The following is a 16,274-nucleotide window of genomic DNA, read 5'->3' on the forward strand; positions in this document are numbered from 1 at the left end:
GCCCAGAGTGGATGAATGACCACTTGTGGAGACATAGCCAATTCAGCAACTGACAGAAATAGACATACCTGAGATAAGTAGAGAGGGGAACAGAAAGAGCAGAGACTGGGGGTGGGGGAGAGAGGAAACGACAGAAAAAGTGCTTTTTAGAATAAGTCACAAGTAACAAGGCTAGTATCAGCTTCACACTCACTTGTTTACTAGCCTTGACTCTTAGTGAGAACAGCCACAATAGAGCTGTAGAAAGAGGGAGAATAAACAAACATGAAGCATGCCTTATTTGGGAGGCAGCTTAATTACACAGATTGAGGTCTTGAAGCAGTCAGAGGATCCCTCAATTCTCCAGGAGCAACGCTCTGCCCAGAGTAAAAGCACCTTATCCTTGGCCCAAGAGTTACAGAGAAGGGGGAGGGGTTGCTGTTGGTGGTAGTATTGGCAGTGAGTGGAGGAAGAGGAGAGAAGGATGAAGGGAACTGGTAGAGGAGAAGAGCTAGCAATGAAGTTACAGTTGGGTGAATGAATTTCTGCAACAAATTCAGATCAAAGAGAAGGAGGGAAGGAGAAAAAATAGGGAGGAAAAGAAAGCAGTGTGAGCAACCAAGGCAGTAAACCTATAGGAAAAGAACTTGCCCAGGGGGAAGTAGGTATACAGTTGAAGATAACTTCCCATTATAAACAAATTGCATCTGTACTATTTATTTTGGGTTTTAGCAAACCTCTGAAAAATCTCATGGTAATTAGATGTCCTGCCAGGCAGTTATTTAAGAGAAGTGTAGACCCTCCTTTTGCCACAGAGCACTCCCTAGTGCATGGAAGGTGGGTAGTAGAGCTCTGGGACCCCAGCACATCTCCATCTGAGGGCACTGCACTGGCTTAAGTAAGTGAGTATAGTATTAAATTTTATTTTATTGTGGTGGTGGTGGGGATTTAATTTTGCATAGTATAATAGGAATGTATTTACGGTACCAATCACTTTTGCCTTTCCCCGCCCCCTACTTATTATTAAGATTGTTATTGTAATTATTTTAATAAAGTTGGAACAAACATGGGCTGCTCATAAGTGAAACACTCCTCCCAGTTTGGAGTTTCGTCTCCTCCTCCTCATTAGAATTGTAAGAGGGTGGGGGAGGATAGCCGTCCTGCAGCAAAGACAGGCACAAAGACTTTCTCTGCGGATTAATTGGTCAGGAAAGACACTTTTTATATTGTGAAGTGGCACTTAAGCCGCCAATTCTTGACTGTGAAAACTGCTTTTCCTGGGCAATGCTCTTTAAGGAAAAACTTCTTCAGTCCAGTGATTGGTGACTGAGGGAACGATGGAGCACAGGGGATTGGGCGGGATCTCTGCTCCTAATAATGCCTCCTTATCCAATGAAAAGCATTTCCTATTGAGACCCCCAAGAGTTCCCCCGGCCCTACGCTCCGGCCCGGACTTTGGGCCTTTTCTTGCGTCCTGTTTGTTAAAGGCATGCCAGCTACAGCATTCAAGAGGGCCGTTCCTTAACAAAGGGAAAGAGATAAATGTAAATAAGCTCACATTTTCAGAATGAGCAGTTTGCTGTAAGAAGCTTCGGCAGCCCAGAGTCTGCTACTTTGGGCTGGGCTAAACTTTCCCTCTAAAAAAGAATAATAGATTAAAATATGCACTTCTAAAGTGCGAGTTGCCCGTTTACATGTTTATTAGCTAATTGTCTACAGGCATGAGCACACTCTCTCATCTAGCACACTCTTTCTTGGGGTAAGTCTCTTTGAGAAAGATTTGATTCGGGCGTTTGGTGGTGGGGGGATGGCATAACAAACTTCAGTGGAAACACTGATGCTTAGAGTGTTTGGGGAAAGAAGTTAGATTTCAACTCTGAAGTGCTGAACAAGGGATCTTCGAGTCGAATGGTTAAAAAAAAAAGCAGGAATTTCTATTGTTTTGGCAATAATACTGTTTCAGTGGAAGAGATACAAGATTTTCAGGCTGTTGTTTCATTTAAACACAGTTGTCCTAAAGAGATGATTTAAAATCACAGAGTAGAGCAATTTAGAAATTCTTTTGGCTAGCTTTATATTTCTTTGGTTTACAATTGATTGTGAGCTAATGTGGCTTCTATTTTGATGAGGTTTCTTCTAGTAAAACTATACAGCAGCGTGCCTTTGATGCCTAATTGATTTATGGAGAATGTGACATTTGTTATATTGAATAATTCATGAACTAGATCATAAAGGAAGAAACACATTTCAACGAAAAACTAATTCTGGCATAAATGGAATTTGCCCTTATATGTGAACCTAAGTGCTATTTTCCATACAAATGCAATAATGTGACATATTTAAAATTCTCTTCTTGTATATCCTGAATATTTTTAAGATTTTTACTTACAAAAGATTTTGTTGAATTGATAAATATTGTATTTTGGTTACTTTGTTTTAGGAAATTGAGCAATGTAATTTATTATTATTCCACTGTGGAAAAGACCAGACAAATTCGAAGATTAGAACATTTCACAGCTTGGTGGGGTTATTCACTTTGCTACCTTACCAAATTATACCAGCTTTCTTTTTCCTTGACCAACATGAAGACAACAATAATAACCTAAGCTCCAAATTATTCAATGGCTTTGAAACATGTTTATTTTTCAGAACAAAATTTCAAATAACATATCCCATCAGTATAGATTGTAAATCCTTTTGCCTTGTCACAGATGAAATGTGCTGTTCCTATAAAGGATGAGTTCAGCTGATACACTTGATGGGGGCTACACTCTAAAGCATCTCCTGCTAATCAGAGATGCAAATCAAAGCCCTATTGGAACAATCAGACCTGCCTTTCAGAATGTGTACTCACAAAAGTTAAAGAGAGGACTGGGAATATGCCCTACAGAAACACTCAGGCCAAGTTTAGCTAAAGCTTGATCTATTCAATTCCATTTGACAGAAAATGCAATGAGAATTGTTGCCTTTACTGTGGTATGGTCAAGGCTTAATTGTATAGTTGCCTTTTTTTCTCTGTGTATGGTCATTGTGTATAGTCTACTCTTGGCCTTCTTACAGGGGAGGAAAAAACTCACTAATGTGTTTGTGAATACTAGTACTGAAAATTGGGAGCTTAATAGGAGTTTACCTACCATTGGGAATCAAGCCTCACTTTTAGTAGATAAGTAATTAGAGCAAGTCATCAGAGCAAGGCATGGGATAAGTAGTGTACTGATTCTCTATAGTTATGTTCTGAAGTATTTCGATAACCTTATATTTTGAGGAGAGAGGTGACTGGGGAACAGGTAGAAAAGGTCAAGGATTAAGACCTAGGCAATTAGAGCTGATATGGGCATAAGGACAGAGGATGAGGAAAATGAGGATATTAGGGAGACTTTACGATATAAATGGCAGCTTGATCTGTGATCCTTAGCTTCTGACAATAATTAATAATATTTACTTCTGATACTAAAATAAATCTAAACTACGTATGGTGATGGATGTTGACTAGACTTACTGTGATGATCATTTCACAATATATACAAATATCGATTGAATCATTATGTTGTACACCTGAAACTAATATAATGTTATATGTAAATTATACATCAATTAAAAAATAAATCTAGCAATAATTTCATTGAGTCTAATAAAAATTAATTCCCCTTTTCTCAGACTTCGAGGGCTTAAAAAAATTTTTTTGCAGTGACAAATGGGAGCAGGTAAAAACACTGACAGGAGGGAACAGCCAGTGAGGCCACACTGCCATAACATGAGTTGAAGGCTGCTATTAATCAAGGCAAAGATGGAGGGAGAAGAGAAACTGAGGTACAGAAAGGGACTATGACTTGGTCTCACACAGTTAGCTAGTGATGTGCCTGGACGTGGCTATATTGAATTAACACCAAATATGAAAATTTCTGGGTATTTGAACTTCCTGGTTTGCTTTGATTCTAAACAAAAAGAAGTTTTCTTTATAATCTGTATCAATTGTGAAAGCCATAAAAGAAAGAAATGTTAATGCTTCTATCTTTCTTTAAGATAAACCAGTAAAATAATATTAATTTCATTCCAGGAATACTGCTCTCTGGAGGAGTGTGAAAATCAATTCTCCTTAATGTTAAGGTGATCTCAAATATATTTTAAATTATCTAATGATTTTATTTTTTAAGTTTTGATTCCCTTAGATTAAAGAAAAATTATTTCAGGAGAGTTGAAGCATAGCAGTCTGCTTTGTTTAGGCCACCTTCAGAAGGGGGTGAGATGTGATGATAGTGTAAGTGTGCCACTAGCAGATGATTCTACTTTACAGGCAGTAAGTGAGTAGGGTTCAAATTCAGTTGCTACCTGTATGAATTCCATTGCAGAGTATTTCTGGTTCTATACAAGTGTTTTGGGTAGAATTGTGATTTGAAGATGTTACAGACATACTATATTAGGTTGGCCTAGAACATCCTAGTAGAGGCAGCAGTGATTGTCAGTGTGCTAACACCCAGTAATTGAAGACTTGCTCATATCACTATAGTTCAGGGAAGAAAGAAATCCAGCTGGGTTGGGGGGGGTTAGAGACAAGGCAGTAAGGTCTCTACGTGTTGTTCCAGTCTTCTTTCCTCTTCCCCTATCAAGGCTCCTGCCCAATAGTAACAGTTGTTGCCAGGGAAAAAGAAAAGAAAATAAAACAGAAAAAACCCACAAAGAACCAATACAACTTCAGGCCAAATAAATCTTTGTTCAGTTATTTTTAATGTAATGTATTACCTTATAAAGTGGAAGAAGTATTTTTATGCCTTTTGTCACTAGTTATCTTTAAGTGATTATAAGTTACATAAACTCATGGACTTTATGTGTGTCAATATAACTAACAAAATATGACATAGCAGTAACAAGCTTTGAAAATAAAATGTTATCTGCAACTCTGTAATAATGAAATCCAAAGCATTTAGATACCATTTAAAAATATGTTAGCTCTCATTTACTCTGATTTATATCATGTAATATATTTCTTTACCTTATGATTTTGGTATACATTTTATTGAAAAGCTCTCTCCATGGCACACTATTGTGACTAATTCTATTTCACAGCATCCATTGGAGGAAATCTCTAACAACAGTACCTCCAGAAAGTTTATTGATCACCCAAGTTTTGGATAAAATTGGTTCCAGAATTTGGTTTGAACTAATGTGGTGAGTACCACTGTCCTGGCAATAACTTTCTCTAAAATTCTTAATTTTATTCTCCAACTTTTTTTCTAACCAGTGCTTCCAATTTATTATAGGTTATATGATCCAAACATCCAGAATGAATGGAAGAGTTGTAATTGTTTATTATAATCCAGGCAGATTTGATGTAAAAGAATATTGATTCTTTGGTTTAAACCTTCTCTGCCACTGGTATATGCCTTTAGGAGTGGGAGACATGGCTTTTGTTCATATTATCAGGATCAGTATCCAAGTATATCAGATGAATTGGTATGCAAATTGATAACTAATTTATCTGTTCAACTATGTGAAATAAAGCCAGATTCCTAGCTGGAATTTATGAGCCTCACAGGATTTGGAAATGGGCTCTTATAGGAATACCTAATTTTTTTCCCCAAAAGGTCTGGGGCTTCTGCTGAGATGAGATATTAAGTCTGAAGACTCTAGACAATTTCATTAGATTAGGTTGAGCAATTTGTCTACAGTTGTCTTACTCTATAACTTACTGCTAGGGAAAATTCTACTTTAGTAGGGTTGATGCAAACTTTGGTCCCATCATATTGAGCACTAAACCACATTATTTTCCAAAAATTAGACTGTGTTATCAAGTGAAGGGTTAGTGAGAGACTGGAATATTTTTTGGTGAAAAAAATCAAGTTAAACACTGAGGATAGGAACTGCTCAGATTAGGGCCTGTGTCAATTTCCTGCTCTTTTCAAATAAAGTAGGGGGACAAAACAGCCATAATAATCTTAGTGTGAACCAAATTTAACATAGAAAGCCTTTTTCAAAAGGATATTTCTGCATAAAAATAAATGAGGATAAAAAAATAAAATAAACGAGCTTGTCAATCTAAACATTTGACACAGAGAGGCTTGTTTGAGATGAGACCTGATATAGATCAATTTCCCAGCTCAGTTCTAGAGTGAAACATTTACCTATGGTTTCCTCCATATGTAATTTTATAAGGCTAGGTTGTGTTTTGAAAACTATTATGAAACATCAGCCAATGCATAGGAACATCAATTGGAACCGTGTGAATGATTGTGATCTGTGCTTGTGACTTGGCCTAGAAGATTTCCTTAAGGAGTCTTCTCTGTTAGCAGCCACTCATCTGAGGAGCGGCAGTCTAGACATATTCCCTATTACTCCAGCAGGATGGTTTTAATCTGTATTTTTGCAACATTTTTGTATTTTTTAGTTTGCTTCACTGCTAGATATTTATAGAAAGGACACAATAGGTTTCAGCTTCCTCCGAAAACTATTGTGTCAGTGTTCCTAAACTTCGACCAGTAGAAAGAGGAAATGCTCTGGGGATCAGAAGCACTCTGATCTGACCCAAGCTCATTAAAAAGGGAGCAAAGCAAGAAAATTTAAGTATACTCTGCCTTCAAGGCCTTGTCTCCCTGAGTTCTGGATTGTCTTCTGTAGGGAACAAAAGCAAGCCAGCCTTTCTGGGCTACTGGGCATATGCCAGAAATTAGAGCTTTGTTTCCAATGTATTACCTGAAAATTTAGCACTTAGTGAAGTGATTTAGGTATTCATCTTTATAGGGCAAAAAGGCTAACTCTACTTCCTCCAGGAGCCCAAAAGACTGCAAACATGGTATATTTCATTATGATTAGAAATTTTTTATAAGGGAAAAACGTTGTGAACACTACTATGAACTGCCCAAACTGGCTCCATGTGTGTAGGTCAAAGTTAAAAATTCAGCGAGGGTTAGATTTCTCTTTGGTCAACCTCCAGGTGACCTGCTTCCTGTCCATTGTCACTGAAAATACATGCAATCAGCACTCTGAACCCCTAGGTGATTAATTGTTAGAATAATTGGCTGTAAAGGTCTTCACAAGATAATAGTCTAATGCTACTTGCAGTGAAAGATGTAATTAACTGTGTCAGCCTATATTTTTTCTTCTTCATCTCATCTGAAGCTCAAGTGTTGGCCCTTTGCCTCCATTCAGTGCACAATATGTTAGCCATTTAGGAAAATCCAGTGGTTAAAAAACACTGTTTATTTCAGTCAAAAGAAAGGAAGCCAGTCAGAAAAGAGACCTTGTTTCTTTTTCACTGATTCTCCTTCAGAATTAGTTTAAGAGCCAAATGCCTCTCTGATTTTTTTTTTAACCATAGCTCAGTGGGAGATATTCCTTTTGGGACACACTCCTGGATTGTCCCATTATGACAAAATTGTGTAGTTAAGGTTGAAACTCAAGGGGGGATTTCTGAAGTAAAGGGTATACATGGTGTTAGGAGAAAGATGTGTTGCTAATATGAAGTTCAGCATACCAAGAAAGACAGAGACATAGGTGTCCAGTTGTGCCAGGGGAGGGAGAAGGAAAAAACTCCTGTAATGTTTCTTTGTGGTTAGGTTGGGCTGAATGCTGGTCAGGCTCATAAAGCTACTCACAAGCCCTGTTGAATCTTCCTAGCCTCAGCTGTGAGGCTCAGAGGTAATGTTTATACAGGGAAGAGAAACAGTATAGCCAAGTTACAGAGTGAACCAGTGTCTGAATCAGAAATAGAACTCCTTGCTTACAGTGCTGTGTTAAATCCCAGCACCACACCCTCGCTGCTAGACAGCAAAGGGGCTGTGTGTTTGAGCAAGGGAAAGCTATGAATAGGGCCTTAGTGACAGTTTTCCCATGCTCTCTCTTCAGGATTGAGACTGTAATGCTTTCTTGTCTGTAGCCCTTTCTTTCCCACAGGATTTGGTTACTCAAAGCAGCAAAGCAGAAGTGCCAGGCTTTTGCAGACTGCCTGCTGTGGGTATAGTGTGTATGTTCTGGGAGATATAAAACTGAATAGAAAACTGGGGAGCAAAGCTCACCTATTTGAAACATGCCATCTTGGGAAGTACAAAATAATACATAGCCAGTGAGCTAGAAGTATACTGTGTAAAAGGGTCACCAGTGGGCAGACTGGAGGGAGTCTGAGCAAATGTGAAAAGACTTCTATTATGGAAACATTTTTCAAATAAAATAACCTTATTAGCAGTACTTTTTGTAGAAGGCAGGTGCAAGCAGATCATAGTGAATGAAGCTTGGCTTTAATGTTAGGGGTTTTGCATTCCCGTAATTTCTTTAGATTGTGTGACTATGTTAGAAGGATATTTTTGACTATCTTGATTTCTTTCAACAATGGAAAAAAATGACTTCCAGCCTAATGGGTAGCGTGTGGGGGTGTAAAATAGTATATAATGTGGTTTAAGCAGTTGAGAAGTTAAGTTTGCCACTCTTTTTCTTTCTGCCACCCCTTTGGTCATTTGCGTACTGTTCTTTCTGAGAAAATTGGAAGAAGTGAGATGAAGCAAGGTAGAGAGGGTGGAATTGGAGGAATTATAATTTGGGAGTACCCTCCAAGCCCTTAATACAAATTAGATGGAAGCACTGACCTCTCTCCAGCAAGGTCTTCTTTTTTTTGTCTTTTCTTCTCCCTTTTCTCTCAATTCTTCAGTTTTTCCTTCTCTGCTACTTTTTTTGCCATCTTCTCTTCTGCTCTCCCAATCTATTTTTATTTCTTCCTTCTCTGTTTTTTTTTCCCTCCTGGACCTTACTTTGTCAAGGTTCCTACTATAGCCTGTTTTCGTATACCAAGGTTACTTTTGGCAAAAGTTGAGCTGGGCCTGTGAGATGAAATGGCCAAGAAGGAATATGATCTTAGAGCAGTGTTAGGCTCAGGGGAGGCACTCCATAAAGCTTTGTTGAATGAGAAATCAGGAACGGCACACTTCCAATTTTAACTTTAAAACTTTAGCTCTTAAAAATGCCAACCCTTTGCTTTGCACCCTATATTCTCCAAGGTCAGCTCTCGTTCTGGGCACTGCAGTGAGTGATTTTTTTTTCTCAAACCAGTTTTTTTCCCCTCAGGCCAAACACTGGTTGAAGTGACTTCAGGCCACTATATCTCTGGCAGGTTCCCCCTGCCACTCCCTTCTCTGATACAGAGACCCTTTGACCTGTTCCCTGGGAGGTGGAAGGAAAGAGTGACATAAGGAGGAATCACTTCAGAGAAATGGTTTTCACATTTTAAAATATAGTCATATGAAAACCCATTACTGGATATGTCAAGAACAAAGACCACTTTTATTCCATATCTTCCTCATTGAAAACAATTCATTCAGCTGCAACTTGTTCATAGTGTATTATAGAGCATTCAGAAGACAGTCCTCCAATGGCAGCTGTTGACCTAGGAGAAGGTTAGTAAGATTTCTATATGCACCTTTGAACAATGATGGTTCAGATACCCAACAAAGATGATTAGTCAGTGACAGCCACGTGTACAAGTGGTGGCAGGCAGAGGGCATGTAACTGGCCAGATCAGAAATGTACAGGGGGATGGTTGTTCACCTCAAATCTACCTTTCATATTTCACTTGTATTCAGCCAGAAAAGGCTTTATTGACCAGGGCCATTTTAAGAGCTGAAGGCATGATAGTAACTGATGGAAAGGGCAGTGGGAGAGGGAGTAGGAAAATACCCAAGGCTTAGGGTCTGGCATGAAAGAAGCTTGGAAAGGAACCATAGTCTGAAAGAGGGAAACATTGAGATTGTCATTTGAAATATCTCTCTATAAAGGCAATGTAGTATCGTGAAAAAAGTTTTAGTCAGAAGCTTTAATATACTGAGGGATCCCTGCTCTCTAAACTTATATTTTGGAAGAAAAGGTGAATCAACATTTTAATTCAGGAGTTTACTCATAACTTTTTAAAGAGGTTGTCCTGGAGGTCCCATATCCACCTGTACTCTTGTGCAGTAGAACTAATACTCAGACAATGAAGTTTAGTAATACTGGAAAGTAGACAATGTATTGATAATTTAGAGTAGCTTGATAATCCTTTAGTTAGGATTTTTTTAAAAACACCTGAATTCTGGTTCTGACTGTATCATTTATATGTTCTTCCATTTCTGACATTATTGTAATTCTAAATTACATAAGCCTCAGTTTCTGCTTCTGTAACATGGTGATAAATTCCTGCCTTGCCTGCCTTATGGTGTACTTGTAGGAATCAAATAAAACATGCTTTTGAAAGTTAAAAAGTCATACAAATTTCAAAGTATTAACATTGTTTTAACCATCAGAGTCCCCCCCGCCCCCACCCTGCCCCTACCGGCCTTGGGCTCCCAGAAAACAAATACCTTATTCCTGTGCATTGCAGTGCTACAGTATTGCACTTACTGTCTTGAGTGTGATCTCTCCTACTCCTGCAACATACTCTTGTAGTACCTTTTAACATATGGTAGGTACTCAAAAGGTATTTGTTAAACTGAATTGAATGTGCATGTTATTTCCAGTCTGGGTAGACAGAATATCTTTTACTCCACAGAAATCGTGGATGGAAGGTAGATTTGATGACTGGTTCCATCTTGTCTCCCATAGGAGGAAAACATTTCCTACCAGTCCTTAGTCTCAGAGTGCTGAACCCTGCAGCCAGCAGGCCTCCTGACAAAAATCCATGGGTGACAGAAGATTCATTGACTTCCAATTCCAAGATTTAAATTCAAGCCTCAGACCCAGGTTGGGCAATGCTACTGCCAATAATACTTGCATTGTTGATGATTCCTTCAAGTATAATCTGAATGGTGCTGTCTACAGTGTTGTATTCATCCTGGGTCTGATAACCAACAGTGCCTCTCTGTTTGTCTTCTGCTTCCGCATGAAAATGAGAAGTGAGACGGCTGTTTTCATCACCAATCTGGCCCTCTCTGATTTGCTCTTTGTCTGCACTCTACCTTTCAAAATATTTTACAATTTCAACCGCCACTGGCCTTTTGGTGACACCCTCTGCAAGATCTCTGGGACTGCATTTCTAACCAACATCTATGGGAGCATGCTCTTCCTTACCTGTATTAGCGTGGATCGTTTCCTGGCCATTGTCTATCCCTTCCGATCTCGTACCATTAGGACCAGGAGGAATTCTGCCATTGTGTGTGCTGGAGTCTGGATCCTAGTCCTCAGTGGTGGTATTTCAGCCTCTTTATTCTCCACCACTAATGTCAACAATGCAACCACCACCTGCTTTGAGGGCTTCTCCAAACGTGTATGGAAGACTTATCTGTCCAAGATAACCATATTTATTGAAGTTGTTGGTTTTATCATTCCTTTGATACTGAATGTCTCTTGCTCTTCTGTGGTGCTAAAAACCCTCCGTAAGCCTGCTACACTGTCTCAAATTGGGACCAATAAGAAAAAAGTGCTGAAGATGATCACAGTGCATATGGCAGTCTTTGTGGTATGCTTCGTACCCTATAACTCCGTCCTCTTCCTGTATGCCCTAGTGCGCTCCCAAGCCATTACCAATTGCTTGTTGGAAAGATTTGCAAAGATTATGTACCCAGTCACCTTGTGCCTTGCAACTCTGAACTGTTGCTTTGACCCTTTCATCTATTACTTCACCCTTGAGTCCTTTCAGAAGTCCTTCTACATCAATACCCATATCAGGATGGAGTCTCTGTTTAAGACTGAAACACCTCTGACCACAAAGCCTTCCCTTCCAGCTATTCAAGAGGAAGTTAGTGATCAAACAACACATAATGGTGGTGAATTAATGCTAGAATCCACCTTCTAGGTATGAGAACTCTCTTTAGGTCCAGATATGGTTTCTTCTACGATTTTCCTATGCTATGAATAAGAGAAAAGATTTCAAGCTAATGATATTGAGAATAATGTACTGAATACAGTCAGATACATTTATTTGAATGTTTATTGTACATAGGCTGTTTTGTTCAATAATTATAGGTCAGGTCTAATTACAACAACAAAAAGTTATTGCCAAACTCTTCTGCTGGGTTGGAAATTCATTGTACCACATTATATAAGTGGACAGTAGCCTTGACTTTAGTGATATGGAGATTACTTAAAAACTTTAAAAAAGATATTTCCATTCCAATAGTATTTGGTAATTAGGTTGGGCCTATAAATATAGAACAAATTCAGGGATTATGTTTTTTTAAAAAAACAACCTTTTGTGTTACTACTGATATATGCTAGTCTTTTTTTTTCTTTTTGAATTGTCATTGAGTTTATTTTAGCACACTAACATATTTTAGCTTAACATTATTAATAAAAAGCATCAAATTTAAAAGAGCTAGCAAAATTTATTGTGTATGTTTTGAAAGCAGAAACATAAATTTTGTTTGCATGAATATGGCTGGGAAGAAACAGAAGATTAACTGGATTTACATATTTGCAGTCACCAGCAGTGTCAGTTTTAAAAAACGTTTTCCTTTTTCTACACTACATTAAATTTCTCATATGAAACTTCAGCTCCAGAAAGCTGCTAAATATGTGCCCAAACAGGGCAAAATGGAAAATCACATAAAACAACAAATGTTCATAAAAAACTAAGAGACATCAACATTTTTTCTAAGAATTTCCAATTATCATTCTTTTCAGAGACTGGTTTTTATAAATATTTTCTATATGAAATTTTGGAGCACAGTGCAACCAGAAGGCTGCTGCATTTGTGCCCAGGTCAGGAGCAAATTGAAAAAATTTAGAAACAAAAGAATAACAAAAAAACCATAAAACAAAAAAAGTTTTTTAAAACTTGGATTAATCATTTTTGGGGGGAGGGATTAGAGATCTGTAACTTTAAATTACTTATTCTTTCATATTAATTTTGGAGCACAGTGTAGCCAGAGAGCTGCTGAATTTGTGCCCAGGTTGGGAGCATATTGAAAAAAAATACATAAACCAAACTAAACCAATACAAACAAACAAACAAAAAACAGAAAAACTGCAAAACAATAAAAACAACAAAAAATTCTTAACACTTGCATTAATATTTTATTTATTTTTTGAGTATATGTAAATTTAAAAATATTGTATTATTTGTAAAAAATTTTAGAGTATAATACAGGTAGAAATCTGCTGCATTTGTGCCCAGGTCAGGACCTAATTGGAAAAAATAAAAATAAAACAAAACAACCCCTTAGAAAACAACAACAAAAAACACACGCACAAAAAAACTTAGAACTTTTTTTCTGAGCATTTTTAAAACTTACAAAATACTATAACTTTCATATGATGCTTTGAATTAAAATGCAGCTAGGAAGCTGCTAAACTGGCATCTAATTCAGGAGCAATTAAAATCAATATTTAAAGGTATACAAAAGAAGAGAAAACATTTTTTATAACTAACTTAAACAACAAAAGCAACAAAAACATCCTTATAATCTCTTACTATTTATTGGATGAAGTGTAGGTTTAAGAATATTAAGACCTATAAACAAAACTTCTGAGCACGGTATAGTTTGAAAGATGCTACATTTGTTCTCATATAAGAAGCAGTGGAAATAAATATCCTGCATGCATACTACACACACAATTAAAGCACTGCAAAACAAAACCAAAATATTCTTAAATATGTTTTAATCAATTTTTAAGTTATTTGGAGATGTGATAATTTTAAAACGCTAAGACTTTTTAAGTAAAACTTTCAGGAACAATGCATCTTGTAAGTTGCTGAACTTGTGCCAGGCAGAGATTAAAAAAAGATTAAAAACCATAAAACAATGACAAAAAAGTAAAACTTTTAAAGCAATAAGCAAATTGTTAAAACTCTCATTAACCTTTGTTTTTCTTTCTGACATATGTAGATTTAAAAATACTAAGATTTTTAGATAAAAATCCAAGAGCCTAATGTAATTTTAAAAACCACCAAATCTGTGCCTGGGTTAGGAGCTAAGTGATAAAAAGGCCAAAACAATAGAACAATAATAAAAATGAATTCTCAAAAATGGCATTACTTTTTCGTCATGATCTAAAGTCCTAAAAATAATCATGCAATAGATAGAATATGTAAGGCATTAGGTTGAGTTAGATGAAATTAGGTTAAGTTAGCTAAAGTTTGGTTGTTAAGTTATGTTGTAAGATCAAATTAGTAATCAAAGTATGAATAATCTTTTTCTTTTGGTATTCTTTCTTTTCTGTTTCTTGTAAGTATAAACTATATGTGAACTTTTGTTTGTGCCCTGGACTCTCAAAATTATGAAATTTTAGGATTATGACACCAAACCATTTAATAGGCTATGTTAACCAAGTTGACATAAAATATATCAATAAACCAGTTTCCTTTTGTGTAATTTCCATATTTAGTTTTGTTTACTTTTCCATATTTCAATTTATCGTAATTTCCAATTTTATAGTTAATATAACTTGCTAATAATAAAAACTTTTGTCATATTAACAATGTAACCAACAAAATGTAATGTAAACTAAATGTAAAATTGCCTTTTATTTTACATTTAAAAGCAAAAGCAATCATTCAACTGTATTTACAACTTGGATTTTAAATGCTTATTAAATGTAATAAAATACATTTGGATTATCTAGCAGTTATACTTTGGTCAACTATTTATTCAACTTGCCCTTTTTATTGAATTATAATTGACATGCAATATTATATTAGTTTCAGGTGTGCAGAAGACCTGAATAGACATTTTTCCAAGGAAGATGTTCAACAGGCACATGAAAAGATGCTCAGCATCACTAATCATCAGGGATATGCAAGTCAAATGAGATACCACCTCACATCTATCAGAATGGCTATTATTAAAAAGACAAGAAACAAGAAATGTTGGCGAGGATGTGGAGAAAAGGGAACCTTCAACTTTGCCTTTATTTGTGGGCACCCAGAGACAATTTTCTTTTATCTTCCCTCCATCCTTCAAGAAAGAACTTATTAAAGTATATTTGTTCTCAAACCAATTCCAGTACTTTGTTTTGGAGGCTGTCTAAAGACTAATGCAGAGTTGCAAATGGCAAATCCATGGGTGACTTTTCAGAGATCAAGTTGAAAGGTTAAGTTGATTTGTGCAACTTGGCTTTGATTTATTTGGACTTTATTGCCAAGCTGACTCTTGAATCTGATTTCTCAGATTTGAGGAAACATCCTAGGAAGACTGGGAGGCCTGGGGAAAGTCAGGGGAGGAAAAAAAAATCTGACAACAATTAAAAGATTTTGGAAATAGGTGGCTGACTGATCAGTAACTAAAACAGGTGGTGGTCCCAGAGTAGCAGCACAGGGAGTTCATAGTCATTGTCCTTATGCCTTCTAACTCTCAGGGAAAGCAATGTCAGCATCTCATAAACCACTCTGTGTATTGGTTCCCCATTTGATGACATCAAACACTGCCTTTTTTAACATCACGACCAGCATGATTAGCCCTAGGCTATGTTTAAAATTATAAGAACTTTGTCATTAGTGACCTTCTAGACCAGATCCTCAGAAAAAAATAGGGACATGTCATTGGTGTCACATCCTTATTAGCTTTCTTCCACCTCTGTCTCTACCCCCAAACCCCTGTACCTTATGTTTGGTATTGTTTCCCAAACTCTCTACCTGTCTTTCCTGTGGCCCTTTAACATCTCTCCCTACGTCTTGCAGAAATAGTGCTTCTTTGTGGACCGAAAACAATACATAAACGTCTGTCAAGACAGTGACACGTTGAACAGATTTACATTAAGTTGCCAATGATTGATCCCTCCACCCACTGCTTTTAATCCTCCCTTTGTTGTTTGCATCTTATAAAAGGAGTCTGGTTAATTCAAATGACCGAAGCAGGGTTGGGATGGGTAGAGATGACTGTTCTGGTAAATGGTAAATCATCTGTTGAGCCTCTGGCAAAGTCTCTGTACTGCAACTCTCTTGTCCCACTTCTCTTGACACTACCCTGTGTACCACTGAGTCCAAAACGTACACTGCCTTCCTCCAGACAGCCCTATTTTCCAAAATTGCCTGTGGTTACTGAGTAAAAATTTCCCCTTGTATTCAGAGTTTTGAGTAGCTATATACTTCCCACTGCTTCCCTTCTTTCTCTCTCTGAGTGTGGGGAATGAAGCTCTTCTCTCCCAAGCACCCAGAGAGGTACTGAGTCCAGGAGGGTAGAGGAGTAGAGCCAGTGTGAAGCCTAAAATGTGGCAGTGAGGGAAGCCAGGCAAGCTCTAAGATTGGGATGATTTGTGTGTGCCTTGCAACCAGCTTTCCTTCTTACTTATCATTGGAGGAGCTCTGATCTTATAGATGAAATGCTTATTACAAAGAGCCCTCACTCCCACTACTAGTCTAGGATAAACTGTCTGCTCAGCTTTTTACCTTCCTTACTCAAGTTGGT

The 16,274-nt window shown here is 37.3% G+C and overlaps 1 protein-coding gene across 2 annotated transcripts; it reads left to right on the forward strand.

Moving 5' to 3' along the window:
* The first annotated feature begins 1,470 nt into the window (after nt 1-1,470).
* On the forward strand, nt 1,471-12,241 carry LPAR4 (lysophosphatidic acid receptor 4). Of its 2 annotated transcripts, XM_036840278.1 has the most exons (4): nt 1,471-1,738; nt 4,037-4,086; nt 5,044-5,145; nt 10,537-12,241. In XM_036840278.1, the coding sequence occupies exon 4, from the start codon at nt 10,613-10,615 to the stop codon at nt 11,723-11,725; it is 1,113 nt and encodes a 370-aa protein (XP_036696173.1). In that variant the 5' UTR covers nt 1,471-1,738; nt 4,037-4,086; nt 5,044-5,145; nt 10,537-10,612; the 3' UTR covers nt 11,726-12,241. The 2 variants fall into 2 exon arrangements, with proteins under 2 accessions (XP_036696173.1, XP_036696174.1); XM_036840279.1 differs by lacking the exons at nt 4,037-4,086; nt 5,044-5,145 and having other exon boundaries at nt 10,537-11,933.
* The last annotated feature ends 4,033 nt before the right edge of the window (nt 12,242-16,274 follow it).

The sequence above is a fragment of the Balaenoptera musculus genome, chromosome X, assembly GCF_009873245.2.
Source record: "Balaenoptera musculus isolate JJ_BM4_2016_0621 chromosome X, mBalMus1.pri.v3, whole genome shotgun sequence".
Classification (NCBI taxonomy): domain Eukaryota; kingdom Metazoa; phylum Chordata; class Mammalia; order Artiodactyla; family Balaenopteridae; genus Balaenoptera; species Balaenoptera musculus.